This window comes from Macaca thibetana, chromosome 4 (genome assembly GCF_024542745.1).
Source record: "Macaca thibetana thibetana isolate TM-01 chromosome 4, ASM2454274v1, whole genome shotgun sequence".
Lineage (NCBI taxonomy): Eukaryota > Metazoa > Chordata > Mammalia > Primates > Cercopithecidae > Macaca > Macaca thibetana.
The window spans coordinates 37891021-37910887 of record NC_065581.1 but is presented as its reverse complement, the minus strand read 5'-3'; the positions used below and the strand labels follow the sequence as shown (position 1 = coordinate 37910887).

The following is a 19867-nucleotide window of genomic DNA, read 5'->3' as shown; positions in this document are numbered from 1 at the left end:
TTTTTTTTGTTTGTCAAATGATCCTTTATTGAAATATTTTCCTTTGTGCTTCTTAACTAACTGGGCATTCCACAGCACCACTGTTGATGTCATCTATGATGTCATGAGGGTGGCAGCCATCAACATTACAGCCCACAGACTGGGCAGTCCCCAGGATTTCTTTAATGGTTCCAGTGAGTTCTCTGGCTAAAGGTCGGTGCCGCATCTGTCGAGGAATGTTGATGATCTCATCAAAAGTGACATGCCCACTATGTTGAATGTTTTCCTGTTTCTTTCTGTCTCTTGGTGGTTCCTTGAGGGCTTTGATGATCAGGGTGGAGGCAGAAGGCACCACCTCAATCTGGGCCTGTCTGTTCTGAATGGTCAGTTTCACCGTAATCCTCAGGCCATTCCAGTCACCCGTTGCCTTGGCAATGTCATCACCAGCCTTTTTTGGAGACAGGCCCAGGGGGCCGATCTTGGGGGCCAGTGCAGACGTGGCGCCAACTTCACCCATAGTGCACCTCAGGTATACGACTTTGATCTCGTTGGGGTCACACTTTGGCCGCATGGTGGAGGCGGCTGTTGTCGGATGAACCCAGATTCTGGACGGCCAAAGAAAGTTGCACCTTGGCCTCCTCTGAGCTGAGAGCCGAAAAGCCCACTAGACCCCTCTTAAAAAATTCAAAGGTTGGCTGGGTGGGGTGGCTCATGCCTGTTATCCCAGCACTTTGGGAGGCAGAGGCAGGCGGATCACAAGGTCCGGAGTTCGAGACCAGCCTGGCCAATATGGTGAAACCCCATGTCTACTAAATATACAAAAAAAATTAGCAGGGCGTGGTGGCACATGCCTGTATCCAGCTACTCAAGAGACTGAGGCAGGAGAATTGCTTGAACCCGGGAGGCAGAGGTTGCAGTGAGCCAAGATCACGCCACTGCCCTCCAGCCTGGGCGACAGAGTGAGACTCTGTCTCAAAAAAAAAAAAAAAAAAAAATTCAAAGGTTGGCCCATGGCACATGTATGAACCTTACTTTTCTCACTTAGTATGTCTTGTAGATCATTCTATATCAGTATGTAAAGAACATCCTAGATACATATTTCAGATGAATATTATTCTACTCTAAAGATAGACCTCAATTTATATAGCCAGGACCCTACTGATGGACTTTTAGGTTGTTTAATAAATGTAGCCGAATTTTAGAATCTTAGAAAATGGAAGGTCATTTAACCCCAACTCCTACCACCCTGCCTAGGTTTTTTGTTTTTTTTTTTTTGGTAGAAATGAGGTCTTGCTTTGTTGCCCAGGCTGATCTTGAACTCCTGGCTTCAAGCTATCCCCCCGCCTCAGCCTCCTTCCCAAAGTGCTGGGACGCGCCCAGCCCTGCCAAGGAGTTCTTTCATGGTATCTGACTGCATGCCTGAGACCCAGCTGCAATGTCACCTCTTCTGGGAAGCTCCACCTTCCTCTCCCTCTCATCGCCTTTGCGCATACCTTAGCCAGAGCCCTAATCACATGATATGATTTAGGCAAAAGCGTGATAACTTTGCTTTTGTATCTTCTCAGCTCTGACCCTATTGCAGAGCACAGTAGGTACAGAACCAATGTGAATTGACAGTCCTTGAGAGGGGACGCCTCCAAATTCTGCTGCCTGGACACTTCCAGTAACAGGGATCTCACTTCCTGAAAAGCTCATTCTGCCTGTGAAAGGCGGTATCAGACAGTCCTTTGATGGAGCAAAGTCTGTTTCCCGTTGGCTTTTCCCTCTGGGTTCTAGTGCATCTTCTAAACACAAATGTAATCCCTCTTCCAGATATTTAAGATAACCTCATTTCTCTAAGCCAGATACCCATCCCCCTAACCTCCCCTCCCCCATTTCCTTTGGACTCTGGTTGCAGATCCTAGGCCTTCTAGCATTTTCCTGCAGACACTTTTTGATTTGTAATATGATTCATTTAAAAGTGATCTCTGTCCGGGCATGGTGGCTCATGCGTGTAATCCCAGCACTTTGGGAAGCTGAGGTGGGCAGATCACTTGAAGTCAGGAGTTTGAGACCAGCCTGGCCAACATGGTGAAACCCTGTCTACTAAAAATACAAAAATTAGCCAGATGTGGTGGTACATGCTGTCATTTCAGCTACTTGGGAGGCTGAGGCATGAGAATCACTTTAACCCAAGAGACGGAGGTTGCACTGAGCGGAGATCATTCCACTGCACTCTAGCCTGGGTGATGGAGTAAGACTCTGTCTCAAAAAAAAAAAATAGCTGAAATTAAAAAAAAAACTGACCATACCAAGTGTTCACCAGGATGTGGAGCATTAAAACTCTCCAGCACTGCTGGTGGGAGTATGAAATGGAACAGGCACTTTGGAAAACAGTTGGCAGTTTCCTAAAAAGTAGTTAAAGATACAGCTTTCATGTGACCTAGCCATTCCACTCCAAAATGTTTACTCAAGATAAATGAAAGCATATGTCCATTCTAAGGCATATGCTCCTAGCAGCTTTATTTGAAATAGCCAATGTCCATTGGCAGTGAATATATCCATGCCATACAATTTGACTGAGCAAAACAAAACCTGCTTGAACAGGTATTGATACAATGATAGTGAACAACATTGATGAATCTCAAAATAATTATGCTGAGTAAAGAAGCCAGATGAAAATTAACGAGTCCATACTCTATGATTTCATTTATATGAAATTATAAAAAATGTAAACTAGGCCTCACGTCTGTAATCCCAGCACCTTGGGAGGTCGATGTGGGAGGACTGCTTGAGCCCAGGAGTTCAACACCAGCAGCCTGGGCAACATAGTGAGACCTTGTCTCTCTCTCTCGCTCTTGTTTTTTTTTTTTTTTTTTTTTTTTTGAGATAGAGTCTCACTCTGTGTTGCCCAGGCTGGAGTGCAGTGGTGTGACCTTGGCTCACTGCAACTCCACCTCCCAGGTTTAAGTGATTCTCGTGCTTCAGCCTGCTGAGTAGCTGGGATTACAGGCATGCACCACCACGCCCAGCTACTTTTTGTATTTTTTTTTTTTTTTGAGACGGAGTCTCGCTCTGTCGCCCAGGCTGGAGTGTAGTGGCCGGATCTCAGCTCACTGCAAGCTCCGCCTTCCGGGTTTACACCATTCTCCTGCCTCAGCCTCCCGAGTAGCTGGGACTACAGGCGCCTGCCACCACGCCCAGCTAGTTTTTTGTATCTTTTAGTAGAGACGGGGTTTCACCGTGTTTGCCAGGATGGTCTCGATCTCCTGACCTCATGATCCGCCCGTCTCGGCCTCCCAAAGTGCTGGGATTACAGGCTTGAGCCACCGCGCCCGGCCTACTTTTTGTATTTTTACTAGAGATGGGGTTTTGCCATGTTGGCCAGGCTGGTCTCGAACTTCTGACCTCAGGTGATCTACCCGCCTCGGCCTCCTGGTGTGCTGGGATTTCAGGTATGAGCCACCATGCCCAACCAAGACTTAAAAAAAAAAAAAAAATTTCTTTAAAAAAAAAAAAAGCCAGGCGTCATGGTGTGCACCTGTAGTCCCAGCTACTCAGGAGGCTGAAGTGGGAGGATCACTGGAGCCCATGAATTGCAGCTGCAGTGAGCTGTGATTACACCACTGTATTCCAGCCTGGACAACAGAATGAGTTCCTGTCAAAAAAAAAGAAAAAAAAAATCTGATCTTACAGAGTTATGACCTTTCAATGAATGGTATATAAAGGAAATAAACTTAACATTGCAACTGGTCCATCATGACACTCAATGAAAAAAAGCTACTTTTATAGCTTCGTCACTCTGGCCTGTCATAGTATTTTAAAATCTTCATTCTGCATATGGCAGACCTTTCATCTTGTAACATCTTTATATTTGATGAGCAGACCTACATGCTTTTATTAGAATTTCTAGCACAAATGCTGAAATGGACCAGGTCAAAACCTGCCCCATGGCACGTCACCATTGAGTCTCCTCCAGCTCCTTGGGTTAGGAGAAATGAGTTCAGTGTCACATTTTAAAGTGCGACAGCTAATATGCCAGCTAATGTAGAAGATGTCAGAGGAGTGTAGTGTGGGATGAGCTTGAAAGGGGAGCAGCAGCTGTAGTAAACAGCATGGTGGTTCCTCAAAAAATTAAACAGAATCACCATATGATCCAACAATTCAGTTTCTGGTTGTATACCTCAAAGAATTGAAAGCAGGGACACAAACAGATATTCATATGCTCATGTTAATAGCAGCATCATTCAAAATAATCAAACAGTAGAAGTAACTCAAGTGTCCATCAACAGATGAATGGATCAACAAAATATGGCATATACACATAATGGAATATTATTTAGCTTAAAGTAGGAATTTGCATAATGGAATATTATTCAGCTTAAAATAGAATCTTGGTATGTTTTTTGTCTGTTTGTTTTGAGATGGAGTCTTGCTCTGTTGCCCAGGCCGGAGTGCAGTGGTGTGATGTTCACTGCACCTTCCACCTCCTGGGTTCAAGCGATTCTCATGCCTCAGCCTCCCGAGTAGCTGGGACTACTAGGTGGGACGCCCACCACCACGCGCAGCTAATTTTTGTATTTTTAGTGAAGACAGGATTTCACCATGTTGGCCAGGCTGGTCTCAAACTCCTGACCTCAAGTGATCTGCCTGTGTTGGCCTCCCAAAGTGTTAGGATTACAGGCGTGAGCCACCACATCCAGCAAAACAGAAACAGAACGTTTGAGCTTTGAAGACATTACGTTAAGTGAAATAAGTCAGACACAAAAGGACAAAAACATACTGTATGTTTCCACTTATATGAGGTGCCTACCTATAGAAGCAGAAAGTAGAATGGTGGTTGCCAGGGGCTGGGCCGGAGGAAACAGGGAATAGGGAGTTACAGTTTAATGGGTGTAGAATTTTCAGTTTGGGAAACTTAAATGTTCTGGAGATGAATGGTGGCACTGGTTGCATAACAATGTAGATGCTGCTGAACTGTACACCAAAAAGTGATATCAACAGTATATTTTATATTATGTATATTTTATCACGATTTTTTTCTTTCTTTTTTTTTTTTTTTTTTTTTTTTTTTGAGATGCAGTTTTGCTCTTGTTGCCCAGGCTGGAGTGCAATGGCGCGATCCCAGCTCACTGCAACCTCTGCCTCTGGAGTTCAAGTGATTCTTCTGCCTCAGCCTCCTGAGTAGCTGGGATTACAGGCACCCACCACCACACCCAGCTAATTTTTTTTGTATTTTTACTAGAGATGGAGTTTCACTACGTTGACTAGGCTGGTCTCGAACTCCTGACCTCAGGTTATCCACCCCTCCTCGATCTCCCAAAGTGCAAAGGATTACAGGAGTGAGCCACCACACCTGGCTTATCATGATTTTAAAAGGGGGAGGGGAGAAGCAGCCTGCTTAGCAGTAGGGAGGACCTGGCTATGGGCTGGGTGGACAGCTGAGTTGGGATGAGTTGGAGAACAGGCTCACCTTGTCAGAACTGGGAGGTGACAGGAGAGGAGGCTGAGCATGCTCTGCTGAGCCTTGAAGTCCAGATTGAGAAATTTGGGTTTGAGATCTGAGTCACTTCTTGGGTCAAGTCTTTGTCTCCTGGTTAAAAAACAATTTCCTTGGGGTGGAGTAATCCAGGAGCTCTAAAGGTAGCAGGTTAAATTAATGCAGATTGGTTTAGTCATCAGCCGTCGGTAGGGGGTTTATCATCAGAGAGTGGGGGCAGGTGGCATAGGACATTGTCCAAGGGTCTGATAGCTCTGGGCTTGTGTTGTGATTTCTCCATTCCCTGGCAGTGTGCCCTAAACTAGTGAGTGCCACCGTTTCCTCATCTGTAAACCGGGGATAATAGTGACTTTGCGTAACAGGGTTAAAAGGAAAAAGAGTTATATGCTAAGTATTTGCCACTTCTGTCTTCTTTCTCCTGCCAAGGAGGAAGGATGGCAGCTGGCCTGTTCAGATGCTGTTTCAAGAGAGGTGAGGCAGAGCAAAATCCAGAGTAGATCAAATTTCTTTGAACAAGAAAAGATGAAGGCAGGGCGTGGTGGCTCACACCTGTAATCCCAGCAGTTTGGGAGGCGGAGGCGGGCGGATCAATTGAGGTCAGGAGTTCACGACCAGCCTGGCCAACATGGTGAAATCTCATCTCTACTAAAAATACAAAAATGAGCCAGGCATGGTGGTGCACACTGGCAGTCCCAGCTATTTGGGAGGCTGAGGCAGGAGAAATTGCTTGAACCCAGGAGGCGGAGGTTGTGGTGAGCCAAGATCGCACCACTGCGCTCCAGCCTGGGTGACAGAGCAAGAAGAGAGCAGCAGAACTAGGTCCGGGGTGTGGGAGGAGAGAAGCTGAGCTGCTGTGCTGAGGACTGGGACTTGGGCAGGGATAGAAGCCCCTTGTGTTTTGTGAAATAGTTTCCTCTCTGTGCTTCCCCAAGAGACTCTTAGAAGAGACCTACTATGGTGCTTTCTAAGCAGTGTTGGAATCTCAGCTGTTTTTGAATGCTGGGACGGGCCTCCAGGTGGTTCAGTACATCTGGGTTCCATTTGCAGAGTGTCTGACACATTTTAGGAGCTTAACAAAATGCTCAGTTATTCTACAAGAAAACAGATCTGGGAGCTGGAGAGATGAGGGCTGGGTATCTTCAAAGAGCAGACAGAACACCTTCCTGAGATATCAGGCCACTAGGTTAGGTTAAAGGAGTGTTTTTAAAGGAGTGTTAGGTCCCCATGCCTTTCCTCTCTCTAGAGCTGCACTGTTCAGTATGGTAGCCAATAGCCACAAATATTTGCATTTTATTATTTTATTTTATTTTATTTTTTTGAGACAACCCAGGCTGGAATGCAGTGGCACGATCTCAGCTCACTGTGACCTCTGCCTCCTGAATTCAAGCAATTCCTATGCCTCAGCCGCTTGAGTAGCTGGGATTATAGGTGCGCACCACCACGCCTGGCTAATTTTTGTATTTCTTAGTAGAGATGGGATTTTGCCATGTTGGTCAGGCTGGTCTCGAACTCCTGACCTCAGGTCATCTCCCCTCCTCGGCCTCGTAAAGTGCTAGGATTATAGGTGTGAGCCACCATGCCCAGCCAGTATTTGCTTTTTAATTAAAAATGGAAAATAAAAATAAAAACGATGGTTCTCATTCACACTTAGCCGTACATCAAGTGCCCAATAGCCACCTGTTTTTTTGGTTTTTTGTTTTGTTTTGGGGGGTGTGTGTGTGTGTGTGTGTGTTTTCAGACGGAGTCTCGCTCTGTCACCCAAGCTGGAGTGCAGTGAGGCGATCTCGGCTCACTGCAACCTCTGCCTCCCAGGTTCACGCCATTCTCCTGCCTTGGCCTCCCGAGTAGCTGGGACTACAGGCGCCCACCGCCATGCCAGGCTAATTTTTTGTATTTTTAGTAGAGACGGGGTTTCACTGTGTTAGCCAGGACGGTCTCAATCTCCTGACCTTGCGATCCGCCCGCCTCGGCCTCCCAAAGTGCTGGGATTACAGGTGTGAGCCACCGCGCCTGGCAATAGCAGCATGTTAATAGTGGCCACCATATTGGACAAGGCAGATACGGAATCTTTCCATCAGCATGGAAGGTTCTGTTGGACAGCACTGTGCTAGAAAGATGAGGAAAAAGCCAAGTAGGTCGGTTTGTTTATACCCTGATTTGTTCCTCAAAGGATCTGAGGCAGCTGAGGACAGCCTGAGGCCATCAGACCAGAGCCCTGTGGCTGGAGTGGGGGAAGGTTGGCGTGTGGGCTGAACCCAGTCAGGAGTGGAGCCACAGAGAGAAGCAAGGTCCCAGTTGGCTGAGCTCCAGGACCCAGATAGGAAATGGGAGGAAGGTGGGGGTGGGGTTGTTGTGGGAGTGAGTGTCAAAGGACAAGGCCGTGTGCAATCAAATGTTGAGCAATGAGTCTGCTGCGGGAAGAGGCTCCCCCATTCCTCTTAGCAGCGTATGGTTCTCTGACCTGTTTAATCAAGGAGTCTCCTGTGCCCTGCTGTTCTCAAGTACAGATTCCAAATTCCAGCTAATCAGATGCAATTACAGGATATTGTTGGGTGCAAGTTCTGACTTGCAGCACCTCGGGTAGGATGCCAGGCCTGGGTCCCTGCACACCGCCTGGCTGGTATGTTTTCAGCAGCCGTCCTGGAGGCGGTGGGGCCAGGAGACATCCTTCCTGGTGGCGGTGCTGAGAGTGGAGAGGGTGAAGGGAGCCAGGCCTGGGTGGTATCCTGCAGCACTTTCAGAGCAAAGATCTGCTCCAGGGATGGATTCTTCTTGAGGGCAAATCAGAGTTTAAAAAATATTCATTAAAAGTGACTTCGTGTTAAACTCATTTCTGGGGATTAAAGAAAAGCCAAACTTATATTAAGATCATTTTAATTTAAGCTTTGTTGGGAAGTTCGAAGATATCGCAGGGTGGGTTGGAGTGCCAAGGGAGCAGCTTCTTATTGCTTAATTTGAGATAATGTATTCCCGTAAGTTTTATTTTTACTTTTATTTTGAGGTATAACAGACTCACAGCAAAGCACACTCATCTTTACTGTACAGCTTGATAAATTTTTACATATGTATGTACCCATGCAATCTCCACCCAGATCAGAATACGGAACATTTCCATTACCCTAAAAGGTTCCCTCACCTCCCTCCCGTCCATCAGTCTCACCCCCCAGAGGTAACTGCTGTTCTGATCTACCACCAACAATCAGCTTTGCCTGTTCTTGAACTTCATATAAATGGAATCGTATGGTGGGTGCCCATTTGTTCCCTGACTTCTTTTGCTCATAAGCCTGTGAATGATTTTCTTTCTTTCTCTTTCTTTCTTTCTTTCTTTCTTTCTTTCTTTCTTTCTTTCTTTCTTTCTTTCTTTCTTTCTTTCTTTCTTTCTTTCTTTCTTTCTTCCTTCCTTCCTTCCTTCCTTCCTTCCTTCCTTCCTTCCTTCCTTCCTTCCTTCCTTCCTTCCTTCCTTCTTTTGTTCTCTTTCTTTCTTTTCTTGTTTTTTTTGACAGGGTCTCACTTTTTCACCCAGGTTGGAGTGCAGTGGCATGATCACGGCTCACTGCAGCCTCAGCCTCCCAGGCTCAAGCGATCTCACCTCAACCTCCCGAGCAACTGGGACTATAGGTGCGCACCACCACACCCAGCTAATTTTTTTTTTTTTTTTTTGTAGAGGCAGGGTCTTACTATGTTACCCAGGCCAATCTTGAAATCCTGGGCTCAAGTGATCCTTCTGCCTCGGCCTCCCACCACGCCCAGCCAGCCTGTGAACTTTTTTAGGATAAATGTTTATAGCTACAGATTCATAGTCCTTTACCTGAAACCCCTGGGGCCAGATAGGTTTCTGAATTCAGATTTTTTCACAGTTTAGGAAAAAGCCACGGTGCGCACACTGTATATTATGAAATACCCACCGCAGGATCTGGGGCAGCACCTGGTAAACACATAAATATTTTTAAGCAAAGTCCATGAATATTCACACACTAAATGGTGTAAATAAAGGCTGTAAATAGCCTTGCGTCAGTTGGGGGCCATTTTGTTGCCAAATAAGTTCACGTCAGGTTAAGTTCTGCAGTCAAATGTGTTATGATAAGACTTGTTTTATCATATGGTTTTCAGAAGTTCAGGGATTTTGAAATTGAGAATAAGGGATGGTGGACCTGTTAGTTCTGGACTAGCCTTTGGCTGTGTGGTAGACAAATCCCGAGTAGTCTCCCAGGCAGAGGGAAGGTTGCAGAAACCGGCTGCCTCATAGGAATATGGACTGCACTGTCCACCAGGACAGCCTCTCCCAACCACGGCTCTCAGAAGGTCCAGACGTGAACTCCTGACACCGAAGGCACATCTTTGCTGTGCGGGTATTTTCCTGGGATCTCTACCTTTGCTTAGATTTTCAAAAGAAACCTAATGCTTAAATATGGTCAAGAGCCCCAGCTAGAAAGCATCCTTGAGATCAAAGAATTGCTTAGCTAGAGCCCTCAGTTATAGACCTGAGTTTGTTTCTGAGGGACGTGAGTCTCAAATGAATGACGTTTCAGTGATTGGCAGGGGAGGGGAGAGAGAAGGGGCAGACACTGGAGATTGAGAGTGTGGAGAAAGATGGGGCAAGAGAAGTTGGGATGAGTGTGAGGGGAGCCAAGAAGAGAATACACACAGGTCTCCATGCAGGACTGAGCACGGGAGAGATCATCCCAGGGGTTGGGGGTTGGGGGTTGGGGGTTATGTCTTCAGTTTAGGAGCCTGCACGGAGCGTCTACTAGGTGCAAGGCGCTCGGGATGCAAAGATGAATAAGAGCTGCTCCCTGACAGTGGTACCTATTTATGGCTGTATTGCTCCTCTCTGAAGAGCTCTCTTTTCATTTTCTCCCCCCTCCTCCACCCCACCTCCCCACCAAAGAAAACACACACGCAGCCAGGAGTGGCCTTGAGGTTCAGGCCACAGGCTCCAGACCTTTTGGACTCTTTCCTCCGCTCCCAATCAAAGTGCCTGGGTCCAAGGGGATCACGGAGGCCAGGAGTTTGAGACCAGCCTGGGCAACATTGCGAGACCCTGTCTCTACAAAAAATTGTTTCTTTTTTTCTTTTTCTTTTTTTTTTTTTTTGGAGACAGAGTTTCGCTCTTGTTGCCCAGGCTGGAGAACAATGGCGTGATCTCGGCTCACCGCAACCTCCGCCTCCCAGGTTCAAGTGATTCTCCTGCCTCAGCCTCCCGAGCAGCTGGGATTACAGGCATGCACCATCGCGCCTGGCTAATTTTGTATTTTTAGTAGAGATGGGGTTTCTCCATGTTGGTCAGGCTGGTCTCCAACTCCCGACCTCCAGTGATCCGCCTGCCTTGGCCTCCCAAAGTGCTGGAATTACAGGTGTGAGCCACCTCACACAGCACAAAATTTAAAAGTTAGCTGGGTGTGGAGGTAACACGCTTACTCCTACTCAGGAGGCTGAGGCAGGAGGATGGCTTGAGCCCAAGAGGTTGAGACTGCAGTGAGCTGTGATTATGCCACTGCATTCCAGCATGGGTAGAGCAAGACCCTGTTTGTTTGTTTGTTTGTTTGTTTCAGACAGATTTTTGCTCTGTCGCCCAGGCTGGAATGCAGAGGTGCAACCTTGGCCCACCACAACCTCTGCCTCCAGGGTTCAAGCAATTCTCCTGCCTCAGCCTCCTGAGTAGCTAGGATTACAGGCACGGGACACCACACCCAGCTAAGTTTTGTGTTTTTAGTAGAGACAGGGTTTCACCATGTTGACCAGGCAGGCCTCAAACTCCCGATCTCAGGTGATTCGCTCACCTCGGCCTCCCAAAGTGCTGGGATTACAGGCGTGAGCCACTGTGCCCAGCCGACCCTGTCTCTTTAAAAAAAAAAAAATTAAAAAGCCTGGGTCCTACGTCCCGTGTTGAGAAAGCCCTGTGTAAAGGAAGGAATGCATTCTTTGCTGACAGCAATGTGCAGTTCATCAGGTGATAGGTTGATTAGAGGCATGGAGTGGTGTCACTGGAGTCTAGTTCCTCCCTACTACTTAGTTGTGTGACCTTGGGCAAGTCTCCTGCCTTGAGCCTTAGTTTCCTCATCTGTAGAATGAACTTAAGTCTATACTCCCTGCCTCACAAGGGTGTTGTGAAGATCAAAGGGGAGAATATGGAGGAAGACATAAGTGGTAAGTCTTGCTGAGGTCTGAGCTGTGCTTGTGATGTGCTTACTGTATTCCCATCAAACAGGGAGATTTCATTCTGCACTTTAACGCCTCAGGGATTGTACAGCTTCCAGCCCCTGCTAGGCACCCAGGGGTGCTATAGGGCTGTATGGCCTCATAGGTGACTCAGGAACAGATTCTCTGCACCCCAAATGTGGTTTCACTCTCCGGTTGCAATGGTTCTTTGGGAAATAATAGTTGTTCATGGATGTTCATTACAGTGTTGTTTCTGATAGGCCAAGAAAAGTTATTTTTCACTATAATCCCCAAGCCCACTGTAGTACAAGTGCTCAAGAAATGGATAAAGACTCACAGACCCCACTTTCCATCCTCCTCAATGTCTCCTTTTGTGGTAATGAGGTAGACCCCTTCCCTAGCATGTAAGGATTAAATAAGGAGCTGGGGCAAGAGCCATGTGTAGCCTAGAACCTGAGAGTTTAAAATGGTCTTCAACATGAGCAACAGTCCTATTTCTTGGAATGTTTCTGTACAACAAAGATGGAAGTATGTGGCCGGGCACGATGTCTCACGCCTGTAATCCCAGCACTTTGGGAGGCCAAGGCGGGCAGATCACAAGGTCAAGAGATTGAGACCCTCCTGGCCAACATGGTGAAACCTCGTCCCTACTAAAAATACAAAAAATTAGCTGGGCATGGTGGCATACACCTGTAGTCCCAGCTACTTGGGAGGCTGAGGCAGGAGAATTGCTTGAACCCTGGAGGCGGAGATTGCAGTGAGCCGAGAGTGCGTCACTGCACTCCAACCTGGTGACAGAGCGAGCTCCGTCTCAAAAAAAAAAAAAGATGGAAGTATGAGAATGCCCATCATATAACAGGGTTTTATATATATATACACACACATACATACAAATAACAGGGTTATTTATAATAGCAGTACATTGAAAACAACCATAATAATGTTCATCCATTGAGGGATGCTGGAATAAACCGTGGCATACACATGCAATTGGCTTCTCTGCAGCCTGATGAATAATGCATTTCCTACATGATGTTCCACAGACTCAAGTCCCAAGAGGATCCCTCAAGAGATTTCATGGTGAAATGTGTTTAAGAAGTGCCAGTCTCTGCTTGATGATTCAGAACACACATTAGTAAATTAGAGACTCCAAGAAGTCCTTCAGCAAATCAGCCCATTTAAGTTGGCGCAAGCCTATGCATCTCAAATAGTTGGTGGAAGACTCCCAATTAATAGCAAAATGGCCCTAGTGTTCTATGGAGCCAATTTGGGAAATACCTGTGTAGCAGACGCAAGTGGAAAGAGTTGAGTGAAAAATGCAGATTTTGAGAGTCTTTGCAGCATGATTTAAACAAACAAACTTATGTATATTTGTATTTGAAAAACGTCTAGCAGGATGTACGCCAGAACTTTAATAGTAGTTGAGGCCACGGGATCATAGGTGATTTTTATTTTCTTCTTTGTTTTCAACTTTTAGGTTATTTGGGTTTTCTAAATTGCCTTTCATCACTGTATATAACATTTTATTTTATTTTTTTAAGAGATGGGGTCTCACTCTGTTGCCCATGCTGGAGTTCAGTGGCTATTCACAGGAACAATCATAGCATCATTACAGCCTGGAACTCCTGGACTCAAGCAACCTTCCTGCCCTAGCCTCCCAAGTAGCTAGGATTACAGGCACGTGCCACCATGCCCGGATCTATGTCACTTTTATAAGTAGTAAAAAAAAAAAAGAAAAAAAAAAAAAAAACAGTTGTCAAGAAAAGGAGCCAAGGACAGCTGAAGACACTTTCATAGTGCTCTGCACCTAGAGGAGCTGGGGCCTCCAGCTCCAAGAAGAAGCCAGGTCCTTATTTAGTCAGAGACGTCCCAAGAGCTCACATTCCAGTGGGAATCCTTCCCAGAGCATTCCTCCTCCAGCACCGCCGCGACCAGCTGCAGCCTGGCTGCTCCCTCACAGGGCCTCCCTCTCCTTTGGTAGCAGCCGCTGCTGGCCCAGGCCAGGCTGCACATCTGGACCTCATTAAGAGCCGCCAGCACCAAAGCCGGCACATCTGGCCGCCGCGAGACAGAGTGCACGGCAGGGCAGCAAAGGGGCAGGGGCATGTCAGGACAGGGCTGCCCATGCGGGCTTCAAGGCAGCCAGGGCTCCTCTGAGACATTTGGAAGTGGGAAGGTGGTGGGCGGCTGGCCGCAGACGGTGCGCTGCTTGCTGGCGGGCCTGGCTCTGGCCCCTCTGGGTGCAGCAGAGTCGTGCCCTGGCTGGCAGAGGCCTTTTAGGCTGAAAGGGGCAGGTCTGGCAGAGAGACAGGTACTCAGGACTCCAAGCACAGTGCTCTTGCTCGTGGGGAGGGCTGGGGCTGGGGGCAGTCTCAGGACATGTTGAAAAGAAGGATTAGACAGGAATGGGGTTGCCTAGCTTTGTGGTGGCCGAGCTTTGTGGCTGCAGGTCGGAAGGCAGGTTTTCTACATCAGGAAGGAGAATTCCCTTGTCTGAAGTTAGAGAGGAGGAAGTCAAATGAGGCACCTTGGAAACAGAGCCTGCCTGCTGCCTGCTGCCTTTTCCCTACACGGGGACATGCACAGGTCCCTGGCTCTACCCCTGTGGCGCCATTATTTTTCCCTTTGGTGCCTGTGAATCTAAAGCTTTGTCAGCCCTGCCAATTCTTTCTTTGCGACAGCAGCAGCTGCTCCTAAGATCCTTTCCAAAGTCAGGCAGAGATCAAAGAAACCAACCAGTCAATCGAATGTAAGAATCTACCAGTCCTTCCCCTTTATCCTACAACCTTAGACCTCAAATTGGTCCCGCATTAATGGTACCCTCCAGATTCTCCTGCCTCTGCTCTCCATCTTTAGCTCCTGCCCACTACAGCAAGGGGGTCCACGTACCCACACTAGTGCCCTCTGAAGAGGCCACAGCAAGAAAATTCTCAGATCTAGTGGGTGCCAGCCGCTAAGGTAGAAGCGAAGGGACTGCTGCAGAAAGTAAAAGGGCTTCACAGTAAACAGACGGGTCCAAAACCCAGCTACTTAACCTCTTTGAGCACCAGTTTCCTCATCAATAAGATGAGGATAATACCTCTTACAGAAGTAACTATGTTAGGTTCTGTAATAGAAATATAATAGAGTTCGGCTGGGCATAGTAGCTCACACCTGTAATCCCAGCACTTTGGGACGCCGAGGTGGGCAGATCACCTAAGGTCAGGAGTTTGAGACCAGCCTGGCCAACATGGCGAAACCCCAGCTCTACTAAAAACACAAAAATTAGTCAAGCGGGGTTGTGGGCGCCTGTAATCACAGCTACTCAGGAGGCTGAGGCAGGAGAATCGCTTGAACTCTGGAGGCAGAGGTTGCAGTGTGCTGAGATCATGCCAGCCTGGGTGACAGAGTGAGACTCCATCTCAAAAAAAAAAAAAAAAAAAAAAAAAGAAAAAGAAATATAATAGAGTTACATGTTTCTCCAATAGAAATGTAATGTAATTATATTTGTAATTTGGAGGAGGTATTTTACACTTTTCATTCTGGAATGATTTTAGATTTAGAGAAAAGCTACAAAGATAGTACAGTGGGTTCCAGTAAACCCTTCACCCGCTTCTCCTAAGGTTGACATCTTGCATAACCAAGGCACATTTGCCAAAACTGAGAAATTAACATTGGCACAATACTATTAATTAAACTACAGACTTTTTTCAGACTTCACCAGATTTTCCAACACATATGTGATTTAAATTTTTCTATTAGGCACATTTAAAAAAGTAAAGAGAAACAAATAATATTAATTTTAATAATATATTTTATTTAACCAAAAATATCCAAACAATTGTCAATCAGCATTAATCAATATGAAAAACATAATGAATGAGATATTTCACATTCGCTCTCTTTTTTTTTGTTGCTTTTTTGAGATGGTGTCTCAATCTGTTGCCCAGGCTGGAGTGCAATGGTGCGGTCTCGGCTCACTGCGACCTCCACCTCCTGGATTCAAGTGATTCTCCTGCCTTAGCCTCCCAAGTAGCTGGGATTACAGGTGCCTTCCACCACGCCCAGCTAATTTTTGTATTTTTAGTAGAGATGGGGTTTCACCATGTTGGCCAGGCTGGTCTCAAATGCCTGACCTCAGGTGATACACCCGTCTCAGCCTCCCAAAGTGCTGGCATTACAGGCATGAGCCACCATGCCCAGCCCACATTCTCTTTTTTAATGGCAAGTCTTCTAAACCAGTGTGGATTTTAAGCTTACAGCACCTCCCAGTTTGGACGCTAAATTTCCCCTGGACATACTTGATCTGCAGTTAGGTATTCACAAAATGTAGAGTGGAAACAGTAGATTCGCATACCCAAGTTGTTAAACGTACTTAAAAGTTTTCTGATAATGGAATTATCAGTTTTTAAATTTAAAATAAAATTTAAAAAATGCATTTCTGGCTGGGCGTGGTGGCTCATGCCTGTAATCCCAGCACTGTGGGAGGCCAAGGCGGGCAGATCACCTGAGGTCGGGAGTTCAAGACCAGCCTGACCAACATGGAGAAACCCCGTCTCTACTAAAAATACAAAAATTGGCCGGGCGTGGTGGCACATGCCTGTAATCCCAGCTACTCGGGAGGCTGAGGCAGGAGAATCATTTGAACCCGGGAGGCAGAGGTTGCGGTGAGCCGAGATCATGCGATTGTTCTCCAGCCTGGGCAACAAGAGCGAAACTGTCTCAAAAAAAAAAAAAATGCATTTCCTCAGTCGTACTAGTGCTTGATAGTCACATATGGCTAGTGGCTGCCATATTAGGCAGCCCAGGTGTAGAGGATTAAATGAGATGATGTATGGGAACAGTGACTAGCACATGGTAGGTGTTCAATAGATGGTATCTATTGTTGTTCCTGAAGCCTAGAGTTGCTTCTGACGAAATCCAAATTCTAACATAACCTTTCATGCGTATCCACTGCCAGGTATAATGGAAGGATACAGAGAAAGATCTTGGTCAGGGAAGAGAAAAAATGGAGGAGGGATGAGATGAAGACACCTGGTACTTCTGTAGCCCTTTCATGGGCTGGGCTCCCACTCAGGAGCACCTTCACTCTCCTCCATTCAATGCTCCTGACGGTCTTTCTTCGGGGCAGGCACTGTTACTTACCCCCGTGCGCAGATAGAAAACCCGGGCTCTGAGAGTTGAAGCAGCGGGAAGGCAGGGAGCCTTCAGTTCCTACCCAACCACTCCTGGTCTCGTTCTGAGGTATGGATCCTCATCCCCTCTTGGGGCCTCAGTTTCCCCAAAGGGGTTAAGTAAATGAGAGTGAGGTTGGTTTGGATTACTGGAACGGTCCCTGAAATTTTAGGATTATTTAAATAGGGGACATTTGGCTGGCCCTCACCTTGCAAAATTCGCCCAATGCTGAGTTGTAAATAGGTAAATAGATGAGAGCGAGAGAGAGAGAGAAAGTGAGAGTGAGAGAGAGAGACAGCGCACATGCACTGGTTTTTCAGTTCACAGTTGGGGGTGGGGGCTGCCATGTAGTTTGCAATATTTGTGTCCACAGCAGGCTGGGACACCCTCTTCCAGTCTTGAGGTGCCTAGGAAACCTAATTAATTATGGAATAATGGAGCGCAGCTTGTGCTAATATAGAATCAGGGCCGAGGGAGTTAGGTGTCTCAGGGGATATTTATAACAAGCTGTGGCAGTCTGGTGAGTCACTGCTCTGCTCTCCAAGAGGACACACCTGCCTCCGAGAAGAGGAGGCCGTCACTCTCCAGTCAGGCCCCTCTTCCCGGGCAGGGCTGGAGACACACACACTATTGGGCAATCCTCTCCACTTCTTTAGTCTCCCCTGGGACACCAATCATTACACCCCATCCCTCCTCCATTTCAGCAGAATTTCCCAGCAACCTCCCACTTCCCAGACTGAGGCTGTGCTGTCCACTGATGATGCTACAGACCATTTGTACCCTGGGAACATCTCATTCCAGAGAGATTTCTTCTGGGAAGGTTTCCTACGGTCAAGCCAAGCTACGCAGCTAGGCTCTTGGGCAGCTTCCATCCAGGGCCAATTCTTCCCGGACATAGAAAGGCAAAGTCTAGAGAGGGGAAGGGGACAAGCATTTGTTGAGCTCCTTTTCTGTGCTCTTAGGCAGAACACTTGGCATCCTGTAAACTCACTAAAGTGTCACAATAAGCTGTGTAGTGGGTTCTATCATCCATGTTTAACAGATACGGAAACTGAGGCTTAGGGGAAAGCAGCTAAAAGGAATACACAGCTAGAACGTGCCAGAGCCAGGGTTCTAACCCAGGCCTGCCTAACACCATCCCAAGCTATAGGACTAGTGGTACAAAACACTTTACACACACACACTCACTTAATTATCAAAAAATTGAGTTGAGGGCAAAGTCAAACAGAAAAGGACATATAACCTCCCAACTAATGGAAAAATTCAACAGCAAAAAGAAAAACCTAAAAAACAACAACAACAAAAAAAACCCAATACCAAAAGAAGGGGGAAAAAGGAGAGAAAAAGGAATGTAGAACAGATGAAACCAATAGCAAGCACAGAGTAGATTTAATCCCATATGTCTATATATCTGTAATTACATTAAATCTAAATGGACTAAATGCTCCTATTAAAAGATAAAGATTGTCAGCCCGGGCGCAGTGGCTCATGCCTGTAATCCCAGCAGTTTGGAAGGTCAAGGTGTGTGGATCATGAGGTCAGGAGTTCAAGACCAGCCTGACCAAGATGGTGAAACCCTGTCTCTACTAAAAATGCAAAAAATGAGCTGGGTGTGGTGGTGCATACCTGTAATCCCAGCTGCTCGGGAGGCAGAGGCAGAGAATTGCTTAAACCTGGAGGGGCAGAGGTTGCAGTGAGCCGAGATCATGCCACTGCACTCCAGTCTGGGCGACAGAGTGAGACTCCATCTCAAAAAGAAAAAAAAAGATAAAGATTGTCAGAATGGATAAAGAACAAATCCCATCTCTGGGGTTTACAGGAGATACACCAAAAGCATAAGGGTACAGGAAGGTTGAGGGGAGAGCCGAAGTGTGAACCAGGGGCTTTTCAGGCTGCAGGACACACTCTCTGTTCCAGATCTCAGCCCTCTGACTTGTCCCTTTCCTGGCTTGGCCTCAGTCATCCTCAGTGACTTCTGGCCTCGCAGTGTGGTTCAATGGAGGGCACTCAGGCACTGGCATTCGGTGAATCAACCACGTGACCCTGGACTTTCTTCTTTTTTTTTTTTTTTGGAGACGGAGTCTCACTCTATGGCCCAGGCTGGAGCGCAGGGGCGCGATCTCGGCTCACTGCAAGCTCCACCTCCCGGGTTCAGCCATTCTCCTGCCTCAGCCTCCGAAGTAGCTGGGACTACAGGTGCCGCCACCACGCCAGGCTAGTTTTTTTTTATTTTTTAGTAGAGACGGGGTTTCACCGTGTTAGCCAGGATGATCTCGATCTCCTGACCTCATGATCCGCCCATCTCAGCCTCCCAAAGTGCTGGGATTACAGGCTTGAGCCACCGCGCCCGGCCGACCCTGGACTTTCTTAGGCAACCTGAGCCTTCATGTCCTCCTCTGTAAAATAGAACAAAGATTCATACCTCACAGGGCTGCTGTAAGAATTAGAACCAGAAAAAAAAAAAAGAACATGTTCATGGCATCTGGCACACAAAATTTGAATTATGTTAATTTTTTGCTATAATGTATTGTAATTTTACATGTGCCTATGTAGTAGATAAGGCCCTACAGGTTGCCCCTGACAGTCTGATAGAATATGAGAGCCTTTTTCATGTGTGTTTTTGGTGAGGGCTGTGTGTATATAAGGTGCATCCACTCTTCCTCCCAGGAAATTCAAGTAGGGCCAGGAGGATGGGGTAACTCTAGGATGCCCTCTTCCTGTTTGTTTGCAAACCTGACAAATCTGTTGCTCTCTGTCTTTGATTAGATCATACTCCTGTTCGGACCCTAGCCTTGGCGACTTCCTACTGTTTGTGTGCCTGCCTGCCTTCCTTCCTTCCTTTCTTCCTTCCTTCCTTCCTTCCTCTCTCTCTCTTTCTTTCTTTTCTTTCCTTTTTTTTCAGACCAAGTGTCACTCTTGTTGCCCAGGCTGGAGTACAATGGCGTGATCCTGGTCACTGCAACCTCTGCCTCCCGGGTTCAAGCGATTCTCCTGCCTCAGCCTCCCAAGTAGGTGGGATTACAGGCATGTGTCACCACGCCTGGCTAATTTTGTATTTTTAGTAGAGACGGGGTTTCTCCATGTTGGTCAGGCTGG

The 19867-nt window shown here is 46.9% G+C and overlaps 1 protein-coding gene and 1 long non-coding RNA gene across 2 annotated transcripts in view; both read right to left on the bottom strand.

The window, feature by feature from the left end:
- Positions 1-19867, bottom strand: part of LOC126952843 (uncharacterized) — a 195649-nt gene that overhangs the window by 145940 nt on the left and 29842 nt on the right. The window lies entirely within an intron of this gene.
- Positions 53-565, bottom strand: LOC126952830 (60S ribosomal protein L12-like). Its single transcript, XM_050787904.1, has one exon. It carries the CDS (start codon positions 548-550, stop codon positions 53-55), a length of 498 nt encoding a protein of 165 aa, XP_050643861.1. The 5' UTR covers positions 551-565.